The 22,145-nt window shown below is 52.4% G+C and overlaps 1 protein-coding gene across 3 annotated transcripts; it reads left to right on the top strand.

Moving 5' to 3' along the window:
- Window positions 1-2,757: 2,757 nt before the first annotated feature.
- LOC136103240 (maestro heat-like repeat-containing protein family member 6) lies at window positions 2,758-21,465 on the top strand. Of its 3 annotated transcripts, none has more exons than XM_071810615.1 (17): window positions 2,758-3,458; window positions 3,950-4,043; window positions 15,221-15,386; window positions 15,656-15,729; window positions 15,828-15,977; window positions 16,164-16,318; window positions 16,685-16,832; window positions 17,053-17,240; window positions 17,330-17,467; window positions 18,040-18,154; window positions 18,433-18,570; window positions 18,803-18,979; window positions 19,112-19,267; window positions 19,608-19,712; window positions 20,129-20,231; window positions 20,520-20,576; window positions 20,886-21,465. In XM_071810615.1, the coding sequence occupies exons 3-17, from the start codon at window positions 15,251-15,253 to the stop codon at window positions 21,092-21,094; spliced, it is 2,049 nt and encodes a 682-aa protein (XP_071666716.1). In that variant the 5' UTR covers window positions 2,758-3,458; window positions 3,950-4,043; window positions 15,221-15,250; the 3' UTR covers window positions 21,095-21,465. The 3 variants fall into 3 exon arrangements, with proteins under 3 accessions (XP_071666716.1, XP_071666717.1, XP_071666718.1); XM_071810616.1 differs by having other exon boundaries at window positions 15,224-15,386; XM_071810617.1 differs by lacking the exon at window positions 20,129-20,231 and having other exon boundaries at window positions 20,886-20,984.
- The last annotated feature ends 680 nt before the right edge of the window (window positions 21,466-22,145 follow it).

Genomic DNA, 22,145 nt, shown 5'->3' on the forward strand with positions numbered 1-22,145 from the left:
GCCCTGACATCTCCCATGCTGGTTGTGTGTCTCTTCCCATCTCAAGCATGTTGGACCTGGCTGGTTTCAGTGGTGGAGCCGGTGTCCTGCCATGGATGACCCAGGACAGCATCCCATGCAAGGTAGGAGGACAGGGTTCACCCCTGTGTGATGGAGGTTGTTGCAAGCTGTGCAGTCGAGGTGGTTAGAAGACCTTCTTCTGTGTATTTCCTTCCACAAGAGGAAGGCAGAACCCCTCAAAGGCTCCTACAAAGGAGCTTTCTTAGCTTGTACCTGCTTTGCCTTGGTCCTGTGAGCACATTCAGGTTGAGAGCCCAGCCTGGCGACCTTTGTCACTGCCTTTGGTGACAGCTGAGGCTTACAGGGCTGGAGAAGGGGCAGCTGAGCTTCCATGAGTTTGGCGTGCTGCCTGGCTTGGACATTAGGCTCTGACTCTCCTGCTGCCCCTGCCTGCAAGAAGTCCTCTGCTCAGGGAGATGCGAGCTGCTGCTGGGTGATGGTCAGGCCCCAGAGAAAAAAATTTCCTCTACATATAGGTGCTCTTGGTTCTGTATAGTTGTCCCCTCTGATGCTGGGGACTGCCACCTTCAGGACATGTAGCCTGGAAGAACTGAAGATGAAGCCATCATTGGGGTGGTGTGCAGCCAGCCAACCCCAGAAGGACTCACAGGCTTTGGAATGCCAGGAGCACCCCACCCATCTTCCAGCTCCTGCCATGGATGAGTTTGCAGCCTCACAGATGCCTGGGGCACTTGCCAAAGTCCTGGGGAGGTTGGTGGGCTGGGCAGGGCTGGACTGTGTGGTGGGCACATCTGCTGCCCATCTGCTTCATGAGCATCATCTCTTTATTGTGGGAGCACCTTTGGCCAGCTCCATTAGGTGATACCACCTGGTCTTCAAGGTGGTTTGTGGATTTGTACACACTGGGGATGTGGCATTTCGGAGGGCTCATGGAGCAGCCTGGAGGTTGGTTGTGACTTCTCTCTAGAGAAAGGAGGCTTCATGCGCCCATTCGGTCCTTTGGGAATCCAACATGTGGAGAGAGGTGATAGGGTGGGATGGTGAACCCCAGGCTCTGAAAAGAAACAAGCCAGTAGGTTAAAATCAGCTGATATATTTAATATTTAAATCTCAGAAGGTTTGGAGAGCTGGTACTCAGGGGTATTAAAAGAATCAGCTGAATCTCTGGTGATTGGAGTATCTGATGATGTTAAAGGAATAGGGGGAAAAGCAAATATTCTGTTAATATTTAGAAATAATTGGGTGGGTTAACTAGAGATCAGAAGGTCAGGTGGGCTTTATTGTTTTTTTCCATTAAAAAAAATCATCAGAATCAAGTTTAAAATGAACTGAGAAATTTGATGGAGAAGTGTGAGCATGTGATTACGACAGAGTTCTGTGAGAGGTTTTTGCTCAGCCTGCATGACCTGATTTAAGAAGGTATCTGCAATGTGCAGAACCAGAAGCCTCCTCTGAGCTGTGTCAGGGGAGCTCTCTTTCACACAGGAGTTTGAAATGAGACCTTTGCTCAGGTGTTTTCAGTAAAAGTGCAAAGTTTTCTATGAGATAAGTTGTGCAGCATTGTGTATATAAAAATATATGTAATTATTTAGAGATATATGGAAGTATAAAATGTATTCATAAAATGTTTATTTAACATGTCTTTTAAGACAATCTAGCTGATACTGCTCCCTGGCATTGTCTTTTCAATTGGGAAATTAGAAAAAAAACAGAGGTTTGTTTTTCTCCGTATCAAATTTTAGACCATTCCCACCCATACTTGGCACCTGCTTTTCTAAAACAAAATAAGGTAGTGTTGTAATATTTCTCAAATTTGATGGAGACATGCTGGAAGAATTAGATTTTTTATGGTTTCTGTGCTCTGCTCTGCTGTTTCTCCCTTTTTCTTCCTAAGGAGTTTGCTATGGACAGCACCACGCACACTGATGGAGATGGAGGAACGGCCACTCTCAGTGCTGCAGCACAGGCACTGGAGCATCCTTGCAGCTGCAGGTCGCTGACGTCCAATGGTCCACTGAATCAATCCCAGGCACTGAGAACAACTTGATCACTAGCAAACTTTCTCCTTGAGCCAGGTCCTGGATGTATGGGCAATCATACCATCACCAAGTAAGAAATCTGACTCGTTTCTCCTCTTCCTTACCACTTATTTCCACAGCCTCAAGAACTTCTCTGCAGCCAGAGAGACCTAGGGAGGACTGCAGCCCTCCTGGCTTTGTCACCATGGGTGCTGGTCTTGACCACAGCATTAATTTGTCTGGTGTTGTGTATCTGTGAGGTCTGTGGAGCAAAAGCCATTATCTCTGCAGTGGGAGGTGCCCTGTAGCAGGTGTCCTATGCTCTCCAAGGAAGCTGGCACATCCATAATTCATGCCCATCTTCATACCAGCTGCTGCTTGTCCTCCCCTGGGCCTTATGGCAGTGATTCGCAACACACCTAGCCTGGGAAGCCTGGCTGGAGCAAAACCTCCCATATGAGCTGCAGCAGAGAAGAAGCCACTGTCCAGCATCCTGGCATCTGCATCCTGCCCTGAGCTGTGGTGGCAGAAAGGGGGGTCAGGCACACATGTCGCTGTGCTCCTGTTCATGCACCCAGGATGAGCGCTGTCTTGTGGGATGCATTCACCTGTGAAGAGCTGGATTTAACCCAAGAAAGGTGTGAGAAAATAGTATGGAGGGACTTGGGGGCACTTGTGTAGCTGTGGGCTTGTCTTCATCTGGGGGAAGGGCAGGAATTGCTGTGGTGCCTCCTCACAGCAGGATAGGACATGTTTGGGTGGCCTTGTTCCAGCTGTGCTGGGGAGGTGACAGTCCTGCAACCAGCATTCCGCTCTGCCTGCACCCTCCTAGTCCTGCATGCCCCGGGCCCGCTATCTTCTCTGCCATGTGGTTGTGGGCAACCAAAAATACATAACTTACATGTGGACCCAAGGGAACTTACTGCTAGTCAAGTTTTTGTTTGAACAGCTCAAGCAAAGATTTAAACTTAAGTCCTGTTATGGTCCAGTCAAGCCCTCTCAAATAGCAGCCCCTGGTGTCCCCTCACCTGTGGCAGAGGATGCAGTTGACCCAGAGCCATGGTGAGAGCATCGGGGCTCTCTTCATTCCCTACTGGGTTATAACTGGAGGGAGCAGATTTAGCACTTTTAACGGCATGCACACAGGGGAGGAGGAGAGCAAAGGAGATTTACTTTTTTAGTTCTGCATCTTTCTCCTTTACCTTCGTGGCCATCATTTTCCCAAGCTGCAGGAAACTCTGTGCAGGGGTCTGCGAGTCACAGCCTGCGGCAAAAGGAGGCTCCTGCTTCAAACCAGCTGGGAGAGGTAACGTCTGATGCTGCCAGCATCCACAAGGCTGAAAGCACCGGTCCCCAGACAGCATCACAGAGGCTGGGAGCAGGTGTCTCCCAGGGCCCCAAGGCAGCAAGGAGAGCAAGGTAAATATTTCCATAAAAGCTCAGCCTGGTGTTTGCCCACACCACTTATTGTGTACCATCCATTATACATGGGGGCTGGAGCCGTGGGCAGTAGAGCAGAACACGTTGTGATGGTTTGTGCATTAAATAGAGATGAAGGGGGATGCGGAAGGTGGTGTTCGTTCACGCCTGGTCCATGTCCTCTTCACTGGCTGCAGCTCAGTGCCAGAGCCATGCAGAGCTCCCCAGGTGGATGAGAGGAGAGCCATGGACCAGTGGTGCATCCTCACCTGGGACAGTGGCTGTAAAGTTAACTAGTGTTTCACTTTGGTTTGAATAGTTAAAAAAAAGCAACTTAGACAAAGTATAAAGTCTCATCTAATACACAAGCAATTGAGAACATCTGGAATGATTTATACCCAATACTGTGGGTGCCCATGATTTTCGTGTATGATGGGCTTTAGATACCAGTCATCTGCCCAAAGAAATGCATTTGTGTATCCTTTTGATAGGTCCAAAGACTTTCCAAGCCTGGGTGGTGATGTAAAGAACGATGGAGCACATCAGCCATCATCTTGGAAGGAATGACCAGCTCACAGCTGGGAGGTACTTTTGATTAATGGGCTGGTGGTTGTTGTTGTTATTATTATCTGAACCCAAGAAAGTTGGATTTGGATCAGCTGAAACTTTTCATGTTGTTTGATAAATGTGTGTGCCACAAAAAAATAATCTCAAATCTCATGTGAAAACTTTCTAAAGGAACTGTTTTCAGGTCCCCTGTTTAAATATTTCATACTGAAACGTACTTCAGTTTACTTGATGTGTTTTAGAAAGCTGGAGTCAAAACTCATCACTGTGTTTAACCTCCAGTGAACTATTTATTTTCAACCCAAAGCATGTTAGCTTTCATTTTTTATTTCTTAACCTTCTGCAGAGTTTGAGGAGACTTTAGGTTTAGGTGGATAGGAGACACACCTACATGTGAGTGATCTAAACCACTAGAGGTGCCTGGGGACCAGCAGCAGTTCATTTGAGATGGGCAAGGCCCCAAGCTGCTGATATATGTGTGACCAAAGATGGCAAGAGGGTGAAGTCAGCCACTCCCACACCAATCTCGCTGTATACCAGCATGGTGCCAGTAGGCTGGAGAGGCCAAGAAGGAGCATCTGTCCTTCTCTGGCATCGATTAATGGATGAGCACTGTCAACTGGTCTTGCGTGGCTAATGTGTGGCTGTGATGGCATGGTTCCTCAGGAATGCAAGGCTTGGTTTCTGCAGAGTTGCCTCTTTTTCTTAGGGAAGTGAGGGAGGCTGCATTGTTTCGGTGATCTGTACCCTCACAGCACCATTGAGGTCATGTCTGTCAGGTCTCTTTTCCTGAGACTTTGCTGTTTCAGGACAGAACAGAAGCACCTCTCTACGAGGACAGGCTGAGAGAGAGTTGGGGTTGTTCAGCCTGGAGGAGCGAAGGCTCCAGAAAGACCTTATTGTGGCCTTTCCATACATAAAAGGAGCCTGCAAGAAAGATGGGGACAAACTTTTCAGCAGGGTCTGTTGCGATAGGACAAGGGATAATGGTATTAAACCATTCAAAGAGGGGAGATTCAGGCTACACATGAGGAAGACATTTTTTATAATGAGAGTGGTGAAACACTGGCCCAGGTTGCCCAGAGAGGTGGTGGATGCCCCATCCCTGGAGACATCCCAGGCCAGGCTGGACGGGGCTCTGAGCAACCTGAGCTGGTGAAGATGTCATTGCAGGGGGCCTGGCCTAAATGAGCTTCGATGGTCTCTTCCAACAAAAACTATTCTATGATTCTATGCTAAACTCCAACTTGCATCTGCTGGTGCTGGAGTCACCCGTGCCTGATTACTTTAATGCTGTTTGCTAGCTATAACCATGTATTGCTGTCCTCACCCCTTCTCCTAAAGTGTGAGCAGCCTGTTGTTCTGCAACTACGAGTATTTCCTGCTTTTGCTAACAGATGTACTGTTGTTGTTATGTTGCTGATATAGTGCCCAGATGTCTTTCCACTGAGCAGAGGTGTTCGAGGGCTATTTGGTGTCATGGTGTCCCATGTCGGCTTTGAATTCCACACCCCCTCCCAAATTTCATTAATTCTTCTCTTTCAGCTGTCAGCAGTCATTGCTAAACCCTCAAACACATCTGAGAGAATTTCCAAACTGAGCAGGTGGACCAAGTGTCACATCTCCCTTGCACAGTCCTCTGCCTTGGTGCTGGGCTCCAACCCTGGCTGTTCCAGTCATCTCTAGTGGTTTTAACTCTCCAGTGGAGGAAATGGCTCCTGCAAGCTTGTCCAAGAACATCTTGCACCTCTGAGCTTGCTACTTTTTCAAAGGACGGTTCCTGCCAGAACAACCCTTGGCTTGGAATGTGAAAGAGCATTAATGTTTAAAAAAAATCTCAGCCCAAGCTGACAGTGGCCTGACCACACAAGAGAAAGGGAACTGCAGCTCTTGAGGGAGAAAAATAAATCCATTTGCACGTTGGACTTCTGCAAAATCAACAGATGGCATTACTTTGCAAAAAGCAGAACCCAGCAGATGAGGATCTAGCAAAGAAACAGTGCAATGTCTGCACACAAAGGGGGGAAGCTCAGAGGCGGGTTGAGCTCTGAGTCAACTCTAGGAACAGAAGTGACACCAAACCTGTTGTCCCTGCTGCTGATCAGGCCAGCATGCTGCATAGTGTCTTTAGAAGGTCCTTGCTTTTGCTCAGATATTGTCGTCTTCCTGTGGGGTCAATGGGTAGAGTTACTTGAGCTAATTAGTGAAGCATAACAGACATGCTGAGCTGGACTCTTCTGAGATGCTCTCTGAGTTACAGTGATCCCACATGGTTCAGTTCATCCCCAGAGGGAGTTCAGCTGCATTTTGCCAGGCCAACTTCACCTCTGTATAGAAGCCTCTGCAGACACAGGCTTCTCTTCTGCCTCTGGAGAGGGAGGGAGGCTTCACGAGTTTGATCCTGGGGTTTGCAGATTTGCTCCTGCCCTTTAAGTATTTGCCTCCAGTTAATTTTGGAGTTGTTTTCCCAAGGTGTCCGTATGCCTGACAGCAGCTGACCTGGGGATGTTTTTCCCAATGCGGTCAGGAAGGAAGCAGTCCTGGGAGTGTGATAGGGTACGGATGGTGCAAAGGGACTGGGCAGCCTCTGGCAGGAAGACAGTTCCTGCAGTGAAGGAGGCTCTGAAGAAAGGTGGAAGAGAAGACAGACAAGACTGTGGCAAGCTGGAAGAGGAACAGGCCAAGCATTCTATGCGCTGGCTGTGGAGGTAATCTCGTAGTTAGTTTAGACTCCAGCTGGGAAGCAGCTCTGATCCCAGTTTTTGCAATATCCTGCCAACCCCTTGCTCCAAATCTGCTCTCGCTGGCCCTCAGCGAGGCAGACCACGTGGTGAGAAGCTGCCAGCATCAATTGAGGTGAAAGACCTGTGCACTGCTCCATGCTGCTGGGTGTGAATTTTGTGCCTTGCTGCCCATCTCAGAGCTCCTGGGAAGAGGCTGTGGGACCTGGGTTTTGTTTTGTTTTTCCATGATATGCAGATTCAAAGACAGAAATGGAGCAGTTAGATCCATGCTTCCTGATGCTGAGGAGATCCTCACTCCCCAAAACCATCTTGCACAAACATGGGAGATCCTTCTCATGGGAAATGCTCCTTACCAGAATGGACATCAAAAATAGACAGCGTTTTAGGGCTTTCTTGTGCTGATAATACGTGTGGTGGAGCTGGTTCACTTTCTGAATCTATGTGAACACAAGCAAAATCCAACCTCCTTGTCTCTGTGTGTCACTGAGGTTCCTTTGCACACAAGCTGTTCAGAGGGGTCTAGCATCACTAATGAAATGCAGACTGGGTGGCATTTGGGCACCTTCTGCTTGCTTTTGGTCTGTGCCCTGGAAATACATGAGAAGGGTGAGAAGAAGCTGAAATTTGAGCTCCTCCCTGCCCATCAGCAGTGGTGGCTGTTCCTTCAGCACTGTTTCTGTACCATCATTAGGTCTGGAGTAAATTACAAGCTACTGGTGGGATTTCACAGTCATGGATCATATCTCCTGGGCACACTGGCTACTTGCTCGAAGCATGTTTTGGGGGGCACTTGGCCCCACTGATTTCCTCAGTGATGCTCCTCAAGCAGCAAGACCAGATCCCACAGGACTTGAATCCTTGCCCAGTTTCAGCTGTATCTAGCTTTGATTTGGTGGGTTCTCAGAGCTGAAACACTCTTTGGACTTCGGTTTGCTTCTGTGTTTTCAGGATGAAAAAGTAAAACTCATGTGTTTGGGTGTGTTAAAGAGAGGAGGAAAAGAACTTGGTTTAAAGCAAGCTTTGCCTTCCTAGCCAAGTTCTTTAAGCAAGATAAGTCTCTATGTTCCTTGAAGTACATTAAGTGTGGCTCCAGGGGGCCATTGTGGAGATGCAGCACTGTAAAAATGCAGATTTCATGGAAAGCCTTATGCACTGTGACAATTTAAAGTACCCCCGAAGGGCGTACACTCAGGCAGAAGCACACTTTATTTGAAGCATATTATGAATGAGACAGCAGAACAATTTGTTTGCTGAAGATGGGCAGCGGATCAATTAAGCAGAGCAGAGGGCACAGAGCAAGTCAATTTGCGAAAGGGCAAAACACAGAGGTGGTGGCTACATCCTGTCTGGCTTCCAGAGTGTTCCTGTCATTTCTGCTGAGATGGGGTTGAGGTGCTGGGCTTCAGGATCCCAAGCTTGGGGCATCTATGCTTGCACATGGAGAGTTGCCTTTCCTGAGGAAAGGTCTCACGGTTTTGTGGTGAGGTACCAAGCTTTGGGCGCCCTTCCAAGTGCACTGGGGCATCCCCTTGTCTCTGCTCTTCCTCCTGGTTATCATTGTACTGTGAGTCAGCTGCTACAACCCAGGACCTGCTCTCCAGGTGGTAGTAGCTCACTTGGGGCATTGTCTGCATGTAAATACTGGGAAACCAAGGAATGGTGCAAGCACATCGTTTTGTCTGGGCTTGGTGGGGTTTTTTGTTGTGTTTTTTGTTTGTTTTGGTTGGTGAAGTGAAGAGGCTGGCTGCATGGGACATGGGATTTTAGCTTATGTTCTTTTTGAGAAGGTGGGAATTTCCTTTGCTAAGGTAGAAGGCAAAGTGCTCAGAACTACAAGATCTTATTGGATGACAAAACCAAATTTTTTAAATAAGAAAGTCAAATACCTGAAATCTTCCATCCATTTTTTTTTTTTCTCCCATGGCCTATTTGAAAGTAGCTAGGAAAAAAAAAAAAAAATTAAGGTCCTTCAGCCCAGCTGCTTAAAATTCTTTGGGTGTGCAAGTTTTTGTGCTGACTCTGTGTGCAACCTAGAATGGCCTCGCAGCTCTTCGTGTATGGGCAGCACGAACATTACAGCTCAGTCAGGGCCAGCCAACCTGAACTGACCAAAGGGATATTCCATCCCATATCTTGTCATGCCCAGCAATAAAAGCTCAAGGAAATGAGGAGAAAAGGAGGACATTTGTGTTTATGGTGTTTGTCTTTCCAAGCAACCAGTACACTAAGACCCTGCTTCCCAACTCCTCTTTTAGCTTTGCTTGCACATGCAGCTTTTGTTCTCCCTGTGAAACTATCATTACTTCAGTCCACAAGTCTTCTCAAGTTTCTTCTATTTTCCTCCTGTCCTGTGAAAGACAGGAATGAGCAAAAGGCTGGGCAAGTGTCTGGCTGCTAGTAGTGGTCAACGCACCACACTCGGTTTCACGTAGTAGAATTATAGAATAATTTTGGTTAGAAGAGACCCTGAAGATCATCAAATCCAACCACAATCTACCTCTAGCACTAAACCATGTCCCTATGTCTGTCTTGGCATTGTCTTCCATGGAGGGGAGTATGTGACTTAGTCTTCTTAGGAGTGTAGTATCCATCGCTAAGCCTGTTGTTTTCCACGAGTGAAATGTGTCCTGTGTGTGCTGAGGAAGTCACGTCATTAGGAACCACAGCATTACCAGCGTGAACCAGGCAAAAGCAGGGCTTTCCAGCAGTCCTGCTCTGTGTTACTGAGTCTGTGAGCCAGAGAAGCTGCCCCAGCTCTTATGAGCCACTCACTCAAGTATCTGCTTCCTGGGATTTGAGCTGACAATCTGCCCAAAGGAACCCAGCCAACAAGGGATCTGCCTGGGCAACACAAGGTTTGCTTTTCCTTTCACCCAGATACTATTCCCCCTTTCCCTAAGGGCAGGGCTTGCTTTGGTGCAAAGAGGGCTAGCTAGGACAGACCCAGAGCAATATGCATGCAATAGGCTGCTGAAGGTATCTTTCCCCACACTTACCAATTACACCTGAGGTGTTCTGCTGTCTGGTTAAACGTAGCATGTTGTGAGGCCTGGTACTGTTGCATTCCCACTCCATGAGAGTGCAGCTCCCCTTGCAGATCACTCCATCGATGTGATAACAGAGTCATCACATTATACTTCGTTCTTACGTTTAGTTTGGCTACTCTGAGATTTCAGTCCCTAAAACTCCTGCTGTCCTCCCCAGTGGCTGAGCATCCCCAGCCCCAGTGACTGGCTGTGAGCTGGTATATGGAGGCATTTTAACCCTTGGTCTCCTGATCTGTACCAAGATCTCTGTGGTCACCACTTCCAAATTTTTCAACCACTTGTTTAATGTGTACTCTCAAAACGCCTCTGCTGAGTAAGCCCAAAACTCCTCCGGAAGTAAAAGAGAGAAAGCTGCTGATAACCTTCTAGGGTCCTTGGTTTTTCCCACAAGTTTCCCCTCCATCCTGGTCTTAGAAATCAGCAATCTGTGGGCTTCAGCTCAGACCTGAAATGCAGACAGCACAGCAGCTGTAGTAACAGCCTTTCCTCTGTGTAAGTAAACTGGATATCACTTAACGAGCCACAGCACTTAATGAATTGTGACATGGTCAAGTCTCTTTGTCTAAACTGAACCCTGGGCAAACAGCTGCCAGAGGCAATTACAAACTCTGTTTTTTATTAATAACCTTGTCAGCAGGCTGGTTGTTCTGCTTGTTTGGGTTTTGTTGCAGTCTGTCCTGACACATGGTGACGTTGATGGCAGTGATGCCAGACATTGCCCTGTGAGGAGGGGGAGATGGAATCCTCACCTGGCCAGACATGTGGGGACACCATGCGGAGTCTCCTCTTTGTGCCACGTGTTGCTCTGGTCTTGCACTTCTCTGCATGGTGCCTGTGGCTCAGTTCTGCCCAAGAACCACAACTAGGGGCATGGGCTGTCCAACAGCCATGAAGCACCTCATTGCTAGCTCCCCCCTGTTCTGAGACTCTCTTGGGGAGCGTGGTGAGGTGATGCTGTGGGACCAGCGTGAGATGCAGGCTCTGCCTGCCAACAGCAGAGCCGTACTCCAGCAGAGTAGGGAGAGAAGGGAGAGAAAGCCACACGAGGTGGAAAACGGAGAGGAGGCTGTGGAGGGGGAGCTGTGGCCCATCAGTAAAATGCACACAGAAAATAGCATAATGAAACAGGTTGTTTCATTGCAAAACACCTTGCTGGAAAAAGAAAGGCAGATGTACCCAGAGCAGAGGCAAATGCACTTGACCTTCTGATAATTTTATATCAGGCTATGTGCAACTCTAACTTCTATCAAACACCTCTTTATTTTCTTTCCTTCCTTGGTCTAACCTCTGGGGAAAGGGCACATCTAAAAGCCCCACAGTTCTCTCAGAGAATTAAAGCTGTGTTGCTTCCTTACTAACCTTCTTTACTTGCCATTAGGCAGCACAGTGATAAGTTAAACTCAGCAGCTCTCCGGATTTGATGACAAAGGTAAGAATACAGACGATGATTTGCCCTAGAGACTGCATCCCTTGGAGATGCTGGGAAGCAGGACATGCACTGACAAGCCAGTTATCTTCTCAGACACCAGCCACATCCAGTGCACACGTGGGAACCAGGCTGAACTGCTTGCATTTTATACACCAAAGAGATGTGTGCAGGATCTACCCATAGGCAGATCCCTGTCTGCGTCAGGTGGACCACAGAGGGCTATTCAGATGTTAGGGGCCATGAAGAACAAGACAGTCTCACAAAGCTTGTCCATGCAGGTCTAAAGGGCAAGGCTGCATCTTGGTGACCTCCTACAAGAATGTAGCAGAGAGCTCCTAAGTACCAACATGGTAACACGTTTGATGTCAGAAAGTTATGGACGTGTTCCCTGTAGTGCACCAATGCTGACTCACATATTAACAAGCAAGTGCTAAATCAGGCATGTCTAATTTTGGTTCTTTAAACGTAATCAAAAGTCAGACTTTACTGTAGTTAAAAGTGCATCACTGTGATTTTCTGAACGCTTCACTTCCATTTGACCTGATCTTGATGTGATTGTGTGGCTGTGGTACTTTGATATCTGCTTGGATTATTTGAAAATTAAGCATTTTGCTGCATTTCAACCGTACTTTGGGAGAAAGCTTGTTCTGGGAATGGCAGGTGCATTCTCTCTCATGCCCTGCCTTATCTGTTTAGCAGGGAAAACTCTGATTTGCAACCAACACTTTGCTCTCAGTGTTTGGAAGAGATATACATGCAGGACTGGCAGGGCTAGTCAACATTAACCTGTAAAAAATTCAGAGGGGGAACTAGATGTCAAGTGCAATAAATGTTCAGGGAAGTTTCTTGTTTCCAGGGAAAATGCTGCCATTTTTGACAAAATCAAAATTAAAGGAAGGTGGTTTATGGCTCTCCAGAATTTGGAGTTTATTTTTTACCTCTTCTGCATCCTATGCTGTACACATTATGTTTTCACAATCTACAGGTTTTTATCCTTTGTTTCTGCACAAGTGTTCCTCCCAGCTCTAGGACATGTCCCCGTGCTCTTCCTGTGTTTTCCTTGTACTGTTTCCTAGAGTCTTTTTTTTGAAGAGATGTGTTTGAAACCCTGAGTAATGCATCTTTGTGCCTGTGTAGTAAGCACTGAGCCCAAGTGATTTAAAGCAAAGATGGCTGGAGCGCTCTGCCTCTCTGGGGCTGGGATGTCAGGGGGGTTGGTTGCTGCAGGAAGGCTGTTTACCCTGCGTTGTTCCTAAATTGCAGTGGAGGCACAAGGCATGGTGTACCCAGGGTGTACCCATGCTTGAGGGTTCATCAGTCTCAGTCTGAGAAATCTGAGCACTGATCAAGGAGAGCAGCACAGAGTTTGATAGTCGTTGTTTGCTTTTTCCCCATGATCTTTTGCCCTGAGGCAAAGCTCTTTCAGGCCCCAAAACCCCCATCTCCCTGGGACTGTAGTCAGTCTCCAGCGCTATATGCCAGTCATATGGCTTTGCTAGAAAATCTCACCAAAATGTCACCTTTACTATACGGGATTAATTGCTTCAGTTGCACCTACCCCTCTGGAGCCATGGGTTTGGAAATAGCTACATGCTCCCTGATGTTGTTCTGGAAGAGCCTTGAATGTTTTGACAAGCTCATGGATAAAACATGGGGTTCCATGAAGCACAGGAGCTATTCCTCAGAGGCTTCCTATGGGGAAATGAGATGCCTTGGGGTTTGCTGGATCTTTAAGATCGCAGCCAGAAGGGGCACCCCTAAGCAGTGCCAGTGTGAGCGCTGTAGCCTGGTGCTGGTGGTGGGGACAGCGGATGTGGGAATTGGGAGAAATGAATCTAGATGGATAAACGTGTGTTGGCCAGCAGACGGCACTGCACGTTGCCCAGAGCAATGGTGAATTGCTCCAGTGTGCCACCATGGTCAAAATACAGGCAGAGCTGAACTCCAGATGCAGTGGAGGAGAGAAAGACAGGGACAGGAAGAGGACAAAGGCTCTTCCTACACTTCTCAGAGCAACATCCTACAGAAGAAAAACAGTGAGGCTGAAGGAAAGCCTAGATATCTAGATAACTCACTGCAGCCGTGTTCCTTTGGCTGAGCTGGGCCACAGGGGAGTGGCTGCAGCTGCCTGGGGCCCATCCCACCCCCTGGGGACATCCCTGGGGGAAGAGGGGACAGGGCTGTTCCCCACTGCTGCAGAGGCCCTCCCCAACCCCGCACCCCGCTCCCTGAAAGCCCCAGGAACTCCTAGAGGGAGACACCAATATGGTCATGCACACGCCTCTTGGCCAACAGACAAGGCCAGTCACCAATCAAATGCCTTGGCTGAGAGAAGTCTCTGGAACACTACCATAAATGATCAGAGCTCAGCTTCAACTTAGGTTATAAACCACTTAGCTCTTTGGATCTCCTGCTGGAGCCTTTAGTGCTTCCAACAAAGCTTGTGGGCACAGCCTGGAGCTGTAGGGATCCCTGAAAAACTTGTCCTTGGAGATTTCCACAAACACTCTCCTGGCTGTGACCTGCCATTTGTGCCTCTTTAGCCGGCTCCTGTGGAGCTCCTTTAGTGCTGGGTCACTGTGGATTTCTGGGTGGGGGAGGCCGCGTGGATGGGGGGCAGACTTGTGGGGATCCCTGAAAAACTTGTCCTGGGAGATGTCCACAAACACTCTTCCAGCCATGACCTGCCATTTGTTTCTTGCTGACGGGATTGTTGAGGGGTCTGAGTTGCCTCTTTAACTGGCTCCAGTTTCCTGTTTCCAGGAAAAATGCTGCCATTTTTGTCAAAATCAGCGTTTAAAATCTATTTTGTTTTTCAAAGGGAGCTGTTACAGCATTCCCTCTAGATTGAAATTTATTTTTGATCTCTTCTATGCTCTACACATTATGTTTTCACAATCTACAGGTTTTTATCCTTTGTTTCTGCACAAGTGTTTCTCCCAGCTCTAGGAGATGTCCCCGTGCTCTTCCTGTGTTTCCTTGTACTGTTTCCCAGAGTCTTTTTTTGAAGAGATGTGTTTGAAACCCTGAGTAAATGCATCATTGTGCCTGCGTAGTAAGCACTGGGCCCAAGTGATTTAAAGCAAAGATGGCTGGAGCGCTCTGCCTCTCTGGGGCTGGGATGTCAGGGGGGTTGGTTGCTGCAGGAAGGTTGTTTACCCTGCATTGTTCCGCAATTGCAGTGGAGGTACAAGGCATGGTGTACCCAGGGTGTACCCATGCCCGGGGGTTCATCAGTCTCAGTCTGAGAAATCTGAGCACTGATCTAGGAGAGCAGCACAGGTGTTTGATAGTGGTTGTTTGCTTTTTCCCCATGATCTTTTGCCCTGAGGTAAAGCTCTTTCAGGCCCCAAACCCACCCGTCGTGGTGTCCCGTGAAGCACGGGAGCTACTCCTATAGTTCTTTCGCCCGTCTTTCTCCAACAAGTGGGTCTTGCTTTGGTCCCCAGTGTCCCCAGGGCATGGGAGAAGCCTACAAAAATGGTATTTGTGCTCAGCAACAGTCACCCAGGCATGCAGTGTGGTAGGAAAAGTGACCAGACACCACTTTGCACCTGGTTCTTCTGCTGAAGCCTTTAATGCTTCTAACAAGACCAGAATCCAGAGCTGTGGGGATCCCTGGAAAACTTGTCCTTGGAGATGTCTACACACACTCTTCCTGCTGTGAACTGCCATTTGTGCCTCTTCAGCCGGCCCCTGTGGAGCTCCTTCCATGCTGTGTCACTGTGGGGTGGGTTTGCTGGGCTGAGGGAGCCCTAGGGCACATGCCTGTGGCACCGTGTCACAGAGCCCTTTGTGACCCGCCGTGATAAGGGTGGTGGTGGCACAGCAACCACCTCACTGTGCCCGGAGGACACGACGGGACAGGACAGGACCGAGTGGAGCTGCCAGGAGCCCCTGTGCAGACACCTTGTTCCCTGTTGATCCGTGTCTAACGTCTACAACGCTTTGCCTACACGTCTCCTATCCCTGCAGCAGGAGCCCTTGAGGCCAGACAGCAGCGGGATGGCGTGGAGACCCCCATTCACACCCAGGGTGGTCTGGCTGAGCAATAAGAGTGAGGATGAGGAGGAGAAGGGCGCTGAGGCCGCCCCACCATTGCAGCATGAGGAGGTGCAGGAGCTCCAGCTGCTGCAGGCAGGTCAGTGGCCGGGCTGGGCCGCAGGGCGAGTGGCTGCAGCCTGCTGGGACCCATCCCCGTGGATATCCCCAGGGAAAGAGGGGATGAGGGGACAGGGCTGTTCCCCACACTGGGGTCTGGCCACGCTCCATCCATGGGCACTCCCAGCCCCATCCTGCGGCCAGAGAGACGGGGGTCAGTGTCCCCACCAGCCCCTGTCACGGGGCTCGGCTGTGTTCTCCAGCCTCTCCTGCAGCCCCTCAGCTCTGCCCACGCTTGGTCTTTGCCAGATCCCAACTGGGAGCTGCCAGAAGAGATGCAGAAGCAGGAGTACACCCATGTCCTGCACAACCCCAGAGCAAAGGTACCTGCAGCCAGCCCTGCTCTCGCTGCCCAGCCAAGCACCGCTGTTGGGCCCTTGGTGTGGCATCCTTCTCTTCCCTGCCCTTCCTTCTCCCGCAGGTGTATTGGGCGTCCTTCGAGCCTAAAGACCGTGAAGGCTCCACCGTCATGGTCGCTGAGGCCATGACAGAAGCACTCACCTATGACGCAGAGGCTGGTGCTGCTCTGCTGGATACGCTTGTGGAAAGTGAGGTCTCCACTTTGAAGCAGGTAAATAGCCTGTGGCCAGGGTTGGAGTCCCCCCAGGGATCCTGTGGCCCCTGAAGCCGGGTCTGCTGGGCTCCCAACAGCCTTCTAGGCCAGCACACTGTGGTGGGAAGGGCAGCACATGTTGGAGGAAGCCGGGGAAATGTTTTCCCCTGGCAGCACTCCAGCTCTGAGCTGTGCTTCCTCCAGGTGCCCAGGATTGTGCGGTGCATCCACCGGTGGTTCACGACCAACACGGATGAGTCTGCCGAGCACAGGCTGGACAACACCCTTGTGGAGCTCACCGACGCGCACCCCCATGATGTGGTGGTGGCCCTGCTGCGCTGTGCCCCATCGTGCGACCGGTACTGGGAATCCTGCCTTGAGGGCTCCGACCTCCCCAGCCTTTAGAGCCTATTGGTCTGCACAGCCTGTCCCGTGCAGGCTGGCAGACAAAGAGAGATATTCAGGCCCCTCTGGCCCCTCTGTTGCCCAGCTCTGGCACGTCACCCCAGAGCCCGCTGCCGTGCTCCCCCTGCCCACCAAGGCACCGCTGCTCAGCCGCCTCCTGCCCGCAGGGGCAGAGCCGCTGGGTGCCGCCTGCGAGGGGCAGCGGGCAGAGCCAGGGCTGGTGGCCAGCCTGGGCCCGCACGGTTGCCTGGGCCCGCACGGTTGCCTGGGCCCTGGTGCTGTGGCCAAAGCCCCAGTGACACGGATCTCTGTGCCTGCAGAGCCGCTGCAGCCATGTGGAGGATGATGGTCACCACCAGCATGACCACAAAGAAGGTGTTTCAGGAGCTGCTCTGCGTGCTGGAGGACTGGCCGCTGCACAGCACGTCCACCTCTGACGGGGACCAACAGGCCGTCCTTGCCCTGGCTGTGAGTGACCAGACCAGGCCTTTGCTCAGCCCCAGGGTCGCCTCTGCGGGCGGTTCTCTGTCCTCCCCCGCCACTGCATCTCCCGCGGTGGCTGGAAACCCGGGGAAGGGGCAGGTTCAGGAGCAGCCAGGCCAGGCGCTCCCCTTGTGTCCACGCTCGGGACCAGCCACAGGCGTGTTTTGGTACTGAGCGCGGTCTCTCGCTGTTTTGTCTTCTGCAGGCAACCAGGGTTCTGCGGGAGATCCTCCGCGTGCCCAGGTGCCCAAGAGGGTTGAAGGTGAATTTCCCTCGCCTCCTGTTGGCTCTGCTCTTCCAAGTTTTGTACAGCACAGAGCAGATGTCAGACAAGGTGGATACTTTCTGGAGGGAATGCCAGGAGGAAGGCGGCCTTCCCACCAGCCCCAGCAGGTGCTCCATCCCAGTCCTCCCAGCCCTCCCATGGCCCTGGGCCTGGAGCCAGGGCTCCCAGCGTGACCTGGGCTTTGCTCTGCACGCAGGTTTATAGTGCTGACTGTGAAAGCACTGCTCTGCCGCCTGGGCTATAGGCTTGTAGCCTTTGAAGTGGAACGTAAGCGTGGCTGGGACACGCTCCTCCACGCTGAGACCCACCACTGCGCAATGGGGCTGCTGGCCAGGTGAGAGCCCCCTTCTCCCTGCTCCCCCTGCCACTGGTGCCCTGCAGACAGGGCAGCCCACACAATCCCCTTGGTGCGGGGTGAGAGGGACTGGTCGGCGGTGATGGCCCAGCAGACTGGCAAAGGCTGGGAGAGCTGGGTGCACAGGAGCAGCCACCTCCCAAAGCGCCGGCGTCCCCTCCCGAGGGCCTGGGCTGACGGCACAGAGTCGAGGTCTGTCTGCAGGCAGCACCAGCCAGGGCAGCCACCGCGGCAGCAGGATGCGCTGAGGACCGGGGGCAGAGCCTGGGGGACGAGTTCCCATGGGCAGGAAAGGGTTCTCTGAGAAAGGGAAGGCTTTTGGGTGGGAAGGGTGTTTTTTCCAGTTTCCTCCCCAAAAGGAGCCTGCTGGTGCTGGGCACTGCCTTTCCCCTGGTGAGGGGTATGGAAAAGACCCAGGCCTGTGGGAGCAAATGCTGCTGCTGGCTGGAGTGGAGCAGAAAGGGGTCTTTGGCCCTTGAGGGGGACAGGGAGTCCCAGGAGAGGTTTGCCTGCCGTGCTCATGGCCAATGGTGCCTTCTTCCCCTTGCCAGAGAGTTCCATGGTGTATCAAGACACTTCAATGCCTCTGTGGTGTCCTACCTGGTCGAGCTGCTCAGCAAGAATGAGCCCCGCTGTGAGCTCCCTGCCATGGCGTTCCTTGTGGAGGTGAGCCTGATGGCGAGCGCTGCCTCGCTGAGCTGCTTCCCACCACTCTGCCCTCTCGTAGCCGCAGCTGCAGGGGGAGCCCAGTCAGTGGGTCTGGGGCAGAGGGTGGGCTCCTCTGTGTGCCCTTGGGTGCCTGCTGCTGGGGGGACACTTGCCTCTGTGTGTGCTTTGTGCCCCCCTTGCGCCAGCTCTCGCTCCTCATAGGACGAGCAATCAGAGGCTGCTGAGGGCTGGGGTCCTGCCAGCCGGGCACCCCGTCACTGCTCTGTGTGTTTCAGATCCTGGCCTCCCCTGGCGCAGATGTAAGGGTTGACAGTTTCCTGCAGCTTGTCCCAAGATACCTGGAGAGCGACTGCAGGATGATGCGTTCCCTGGTGCTCAAAGGCCTCAGCGTGCTCTGCGGCACACCCAGGATGGTGAGCAGGAGGCAGCGGCTGAAGCCGTGCTGGTGGCGTGGGGCTGGGCAGGGGTGCTGGCTACCAGAGCGGCTTGGACTTGGCTGGGCTACGGGAGCTGTGGTAGCTGCTCCCAGCTCTCCTGCCTCCCTGTTCACCTGCCCGAGTCCTTCGGGGCAGGCCGTTGGTGTCTGGGCCCTGAGGCAGTAGCGTGGGCTCCAGCTGCCACAACTGCTCCAACTGTTCCACGCAGGTCCCAAAAATGCGGTTCCTGGTGCACAGACTCACAGATGTACTGCAAGACACAGACATGGATATGGTCAGGATGAGCCTGTCTGTGCTCAGCAAAGTGATCCGTGACCCACGCTTCCCAATTTCCACCCCCATCGCTCTGCAGCTGGCTGAAAGGCTCCGGCCTCTCTTTGACAACGTAAGGCTTCGTGCAGTCCCCGTGGGCTCTGGGTGCTGCCAGCAAACATTTTGCCTTGTGGATTTTCAGACCTAGGACCAGGTGCGCCTGAGGCAGCCGGTGCTGAGGTCTTGCCCTCTTCCTGTCCACCAGGAGTCCTGGTACGTGCAACAGCTCTCCGTCAGCATCTTCAAAGAGGTGATAGAGCGTGTAGCAGGTGACGGAAAAAAGCTGCTGAAGACGCTTGTGCACCAGAGCCTGCTCCCACTGATCTTCCACGTGCATGATGAGAACAAGGCCGTGGCAGCGGTGAGGATTTCTGACCTGCTGGTGTCCCCATGGGAGGTGGCTCAGCCGCTTCCTGCCCTGACACCTCACAGACTGCAGAGCTCCAGCCACCTCCTGGCCTTGGCTCCAGAGCAGCAGCCCTGGGGGACGTCTGTCCTGCTGCCCCGGCACCACCCAGTGCCCGAGATGGGGGTTGCCCTGCTCCTGTGCCTGAGCACCAATCTGCTGGCAGACGAGTTCCCCACCTCCTGCATCTCCCTGCCACAGGCCAGCACAGGCCCTGAGCCTTGCCCAGGTGCAGGGGACGCAGGTCCCGTGCTATGGGCAGTGGTGCAATCTCTCGATCTCTGCTGCTCTACAGACCTGTTGGGGTACCCTTCTGCAAGCTACCCGGTTCCTGAAGAAGGAGAAGCTCAGGCAGGTGGTGGCAAAGGATCAGCAGATAGAGGCGATCGGCGAGTGCCTGGTAAGGATGCTATGAAGCCCCAGCCCCAGCCTGGACAAGCCCCCAGTGCCCAGTGTGTGGGGCTGGCAGCTGTGCCCCTGCCCACTGCTGCAGCCCATCGCCACCAGCCTGCAGCCCACACACGCTCCCATACCTCGGGTGTGCGGCCCCACGGGCTCTTCTCCAAGCTCCACTCCTTGCCCAAGGCCAGGGCTGCTGACGGAGCCCTGGCCCAGCTGGGGGTTGGGGACAGGATGGCCCCGCAGCTCCTCTGGGAGCACCCAGCCCTCTGCTCCCTCCAGACCTGGCACCAGCCGGCTGCTGGCTGGGTGTTGTGGGTGTCCTGGCAGGGGAGGCCAGTCCTGGGCGCAGGGACCACCTGGCCAAGGGCAGAGTCTGCCCCAGCTCTTGTCTCCATCTCCTGTCGCTCTCTCCAGCTGGCAGAGTGCCACAGCAGAGCAGCAGAGTACCTGCATCAGTCCCTTATGTACATGCAGAGCCCACAGGACTCCATACGAGAGGCAGCCGTTGCGTTTCTTGGTGAGGCACAACCCCCCGCGGTTCCTCCCAGCCCCACTTCAGCTCAGCCCCAGCCGCGGGTGCTGCACTGGCAGCAGGACTCGGCCCAGCAGCTCTGGAGCCATCACTGCCCGATGTGGGGTGCACGGGGCTCCCTGCCGCCCTCTCCCTCCCCTGCCTGTGGGCATCGCGCTTGGGGCAGAGCCCGAGCTCAGCGCTGCCAGGGCCAGGAGCACGTGTGGCTGGGCTGATGTGGGGCAGCTGTGCTGCTGGGGCGAGCAGGAGCGGTGACGGGCTCTGTGTTCCCAGGGGTCCTTGGGCAGCACATGAGGGCTCAGCCGGAGAAGTTATGGATCATCTACCATGGTGAGTGAGGGCAGCGGGGTGTCAGCAGGGACTGGCAGGGAGGAGGAAGGACCCTGGCCAGGGAGCTGCAATCCCTGCCCCAAATGGGGAGGGCTCTGCTCCCTGTGCAGACGAGGGGCGGTGGGGGCAGAGCAGAGAGAGGTTTCAAGGACATGTGGGCTGTTCGTGGCCAGCTCCTTCCACCCGATCCTGTTGGCCGCTGTTCTCCCTGGCCATCCGAAGAGCTGGTGGGGTGGCCCTGGCAGGAGGGGTTCCTGGGGTCCCCGCGGATCCAGGCTCTGACCTTGGCTCTGTTCCTCTCTGTTCCAGCTGTTCGACGCGCGCTAGGGGACAGCGGTCCCTACGTCCAACGCCAGGCAATTCGCACCCTGCCCCAGCTGAAAGCTGCAGTGGCAAATGGCTCCTCCAGATCCCGGCTGCAGGAACTGCAGGGCCGACTCCGCCAGGCGTGGAGGAGGCGGCGGCCTTCTCTCTGGGGCAATGGCTGGCTGTGCTGCTGGGGCTCTGCGCAGGACTGATCCCAGCACCCCCATATGTTCTTCCTTGATTAAACAGTTTATTCAGTGTCTGAACCTGCAGATCTTGAGTTACTACTCTTCTGTTTCCAACCAGTGGGTCTTGCTTTGGTCCCCAGTGTCCCTAGGGCATGGGAGAAGGAGAGAAAAAGGGTTCTTGTGCTCAGCAACAGTCCCCCAGGCATGCAGTGTGGTAGGAAAAGTGACCAGAAAACCCGTTGCCCTTTGGTTCATCTGCCGAAGCCTTTAATGCTTCCAACAAAGCTCTTGAGCAGAGCCCGGAGTCGTGGGGATCCCTGAAAAACTTGTCCTGGGAGATGTCCACAAACACTCTTCCAGCCATGACCTGCCATTTGTTTCTTGCTGATGGGATTGTTGAGGGGTCTGAGTTGCCTCTTTAACTGGCTCCAGTTTCCTGTTTCCAGGCAAAATGCTGCCATTTTTGTCAAAATCAGTGTTCAAAATCTGTTTTGTTTTTCAAAGGGAGCTGTTATGGCATTCTCTTCAGAATTTGAAATTTATTTTTGATCTCTTCTACCTCCTGTGCTCTACACATTATGTTTTCACAATCTACAGGTTTTTATCCTTTGTATCTGCACAAGGGTTTCTCCCAGCTCTAGGACATGTCCCCGTGCTCTTCCTGTGTTTTCCTTGTGCTATTTCCCAGAGTCTTTTTTTGAAGAGATGTGTTTGAAACCCTGAGTAAATGCATCATTGTGCCTGCGTAGTAAGCACTGGGCCCAAGTGATTTAAAGCAAAGATGGCTGGAGCTCTCTGCCTCTTTGGGGCTGGGATGTCAGGGGGGTTGGTTGCTGCGGGAAGGTTGTTTACCCTGCATTGTTCCTCAATTGCAGTGGAGGTACAAGGCATGGTGTACCCAGGGTGTACCCATGCCCGGGGGTTCATCAGTCTCAGTCTGAGAAATCTGAGCACTGATCTAGGAGAGCAGCACAGGTGTTTGATAGTGGTTGTTTGCTTTTTCCCCATGATCTTTTGCCCTGAGGTAAAGCTCTTTCAGGCCCCAAACCCACCCGTCATGGTGTCCCGTGAAGCA

Source organism: Patagioenas fasciata, chromosome 7 (genome assembly GCF_037038585.1).
Source record: "Patagioenas fasciata isolate bPatFas1 chromosome 7, bPatFas1.hap1, whole genome shotgun sequence".
Taxonomy (NCBI): domain Eukaryota; kingdom Metazoa; phylum Chordata; class Aves; order Columbiformes; family Columbidae; genus Patagioenas; species Patagioenas fasciata.

What these genes read in the sequence shown, in the direction of transcription:
- LOC136103240 (XM_071810615.1), top strand. Translation starts at nt 15,251, where the DNA reads ATGGCGTGGAGACCCCCATTCACACCCAGGGTGGTCTGGCTGAGCAAT. An exon ending in GCTCCAGCTGCTGCAGGCAG is followed by an intron (nt 15,387 to 15,655) that starts GTCAGTGGCCGG and finishes GGTCTTTGCCAG; the next exon opens with ATCCCAACTGGGAGCTGCCA. An exon ending in AGAACAAGGCCGTGGCAGCG is followed by an intron (nt 19,268 to 19,607) that starts GTGAGGATTTCT and finishes GCTGCTCTACAG; the next exon opens with ACCTGTTGGGGTACCCTTCT.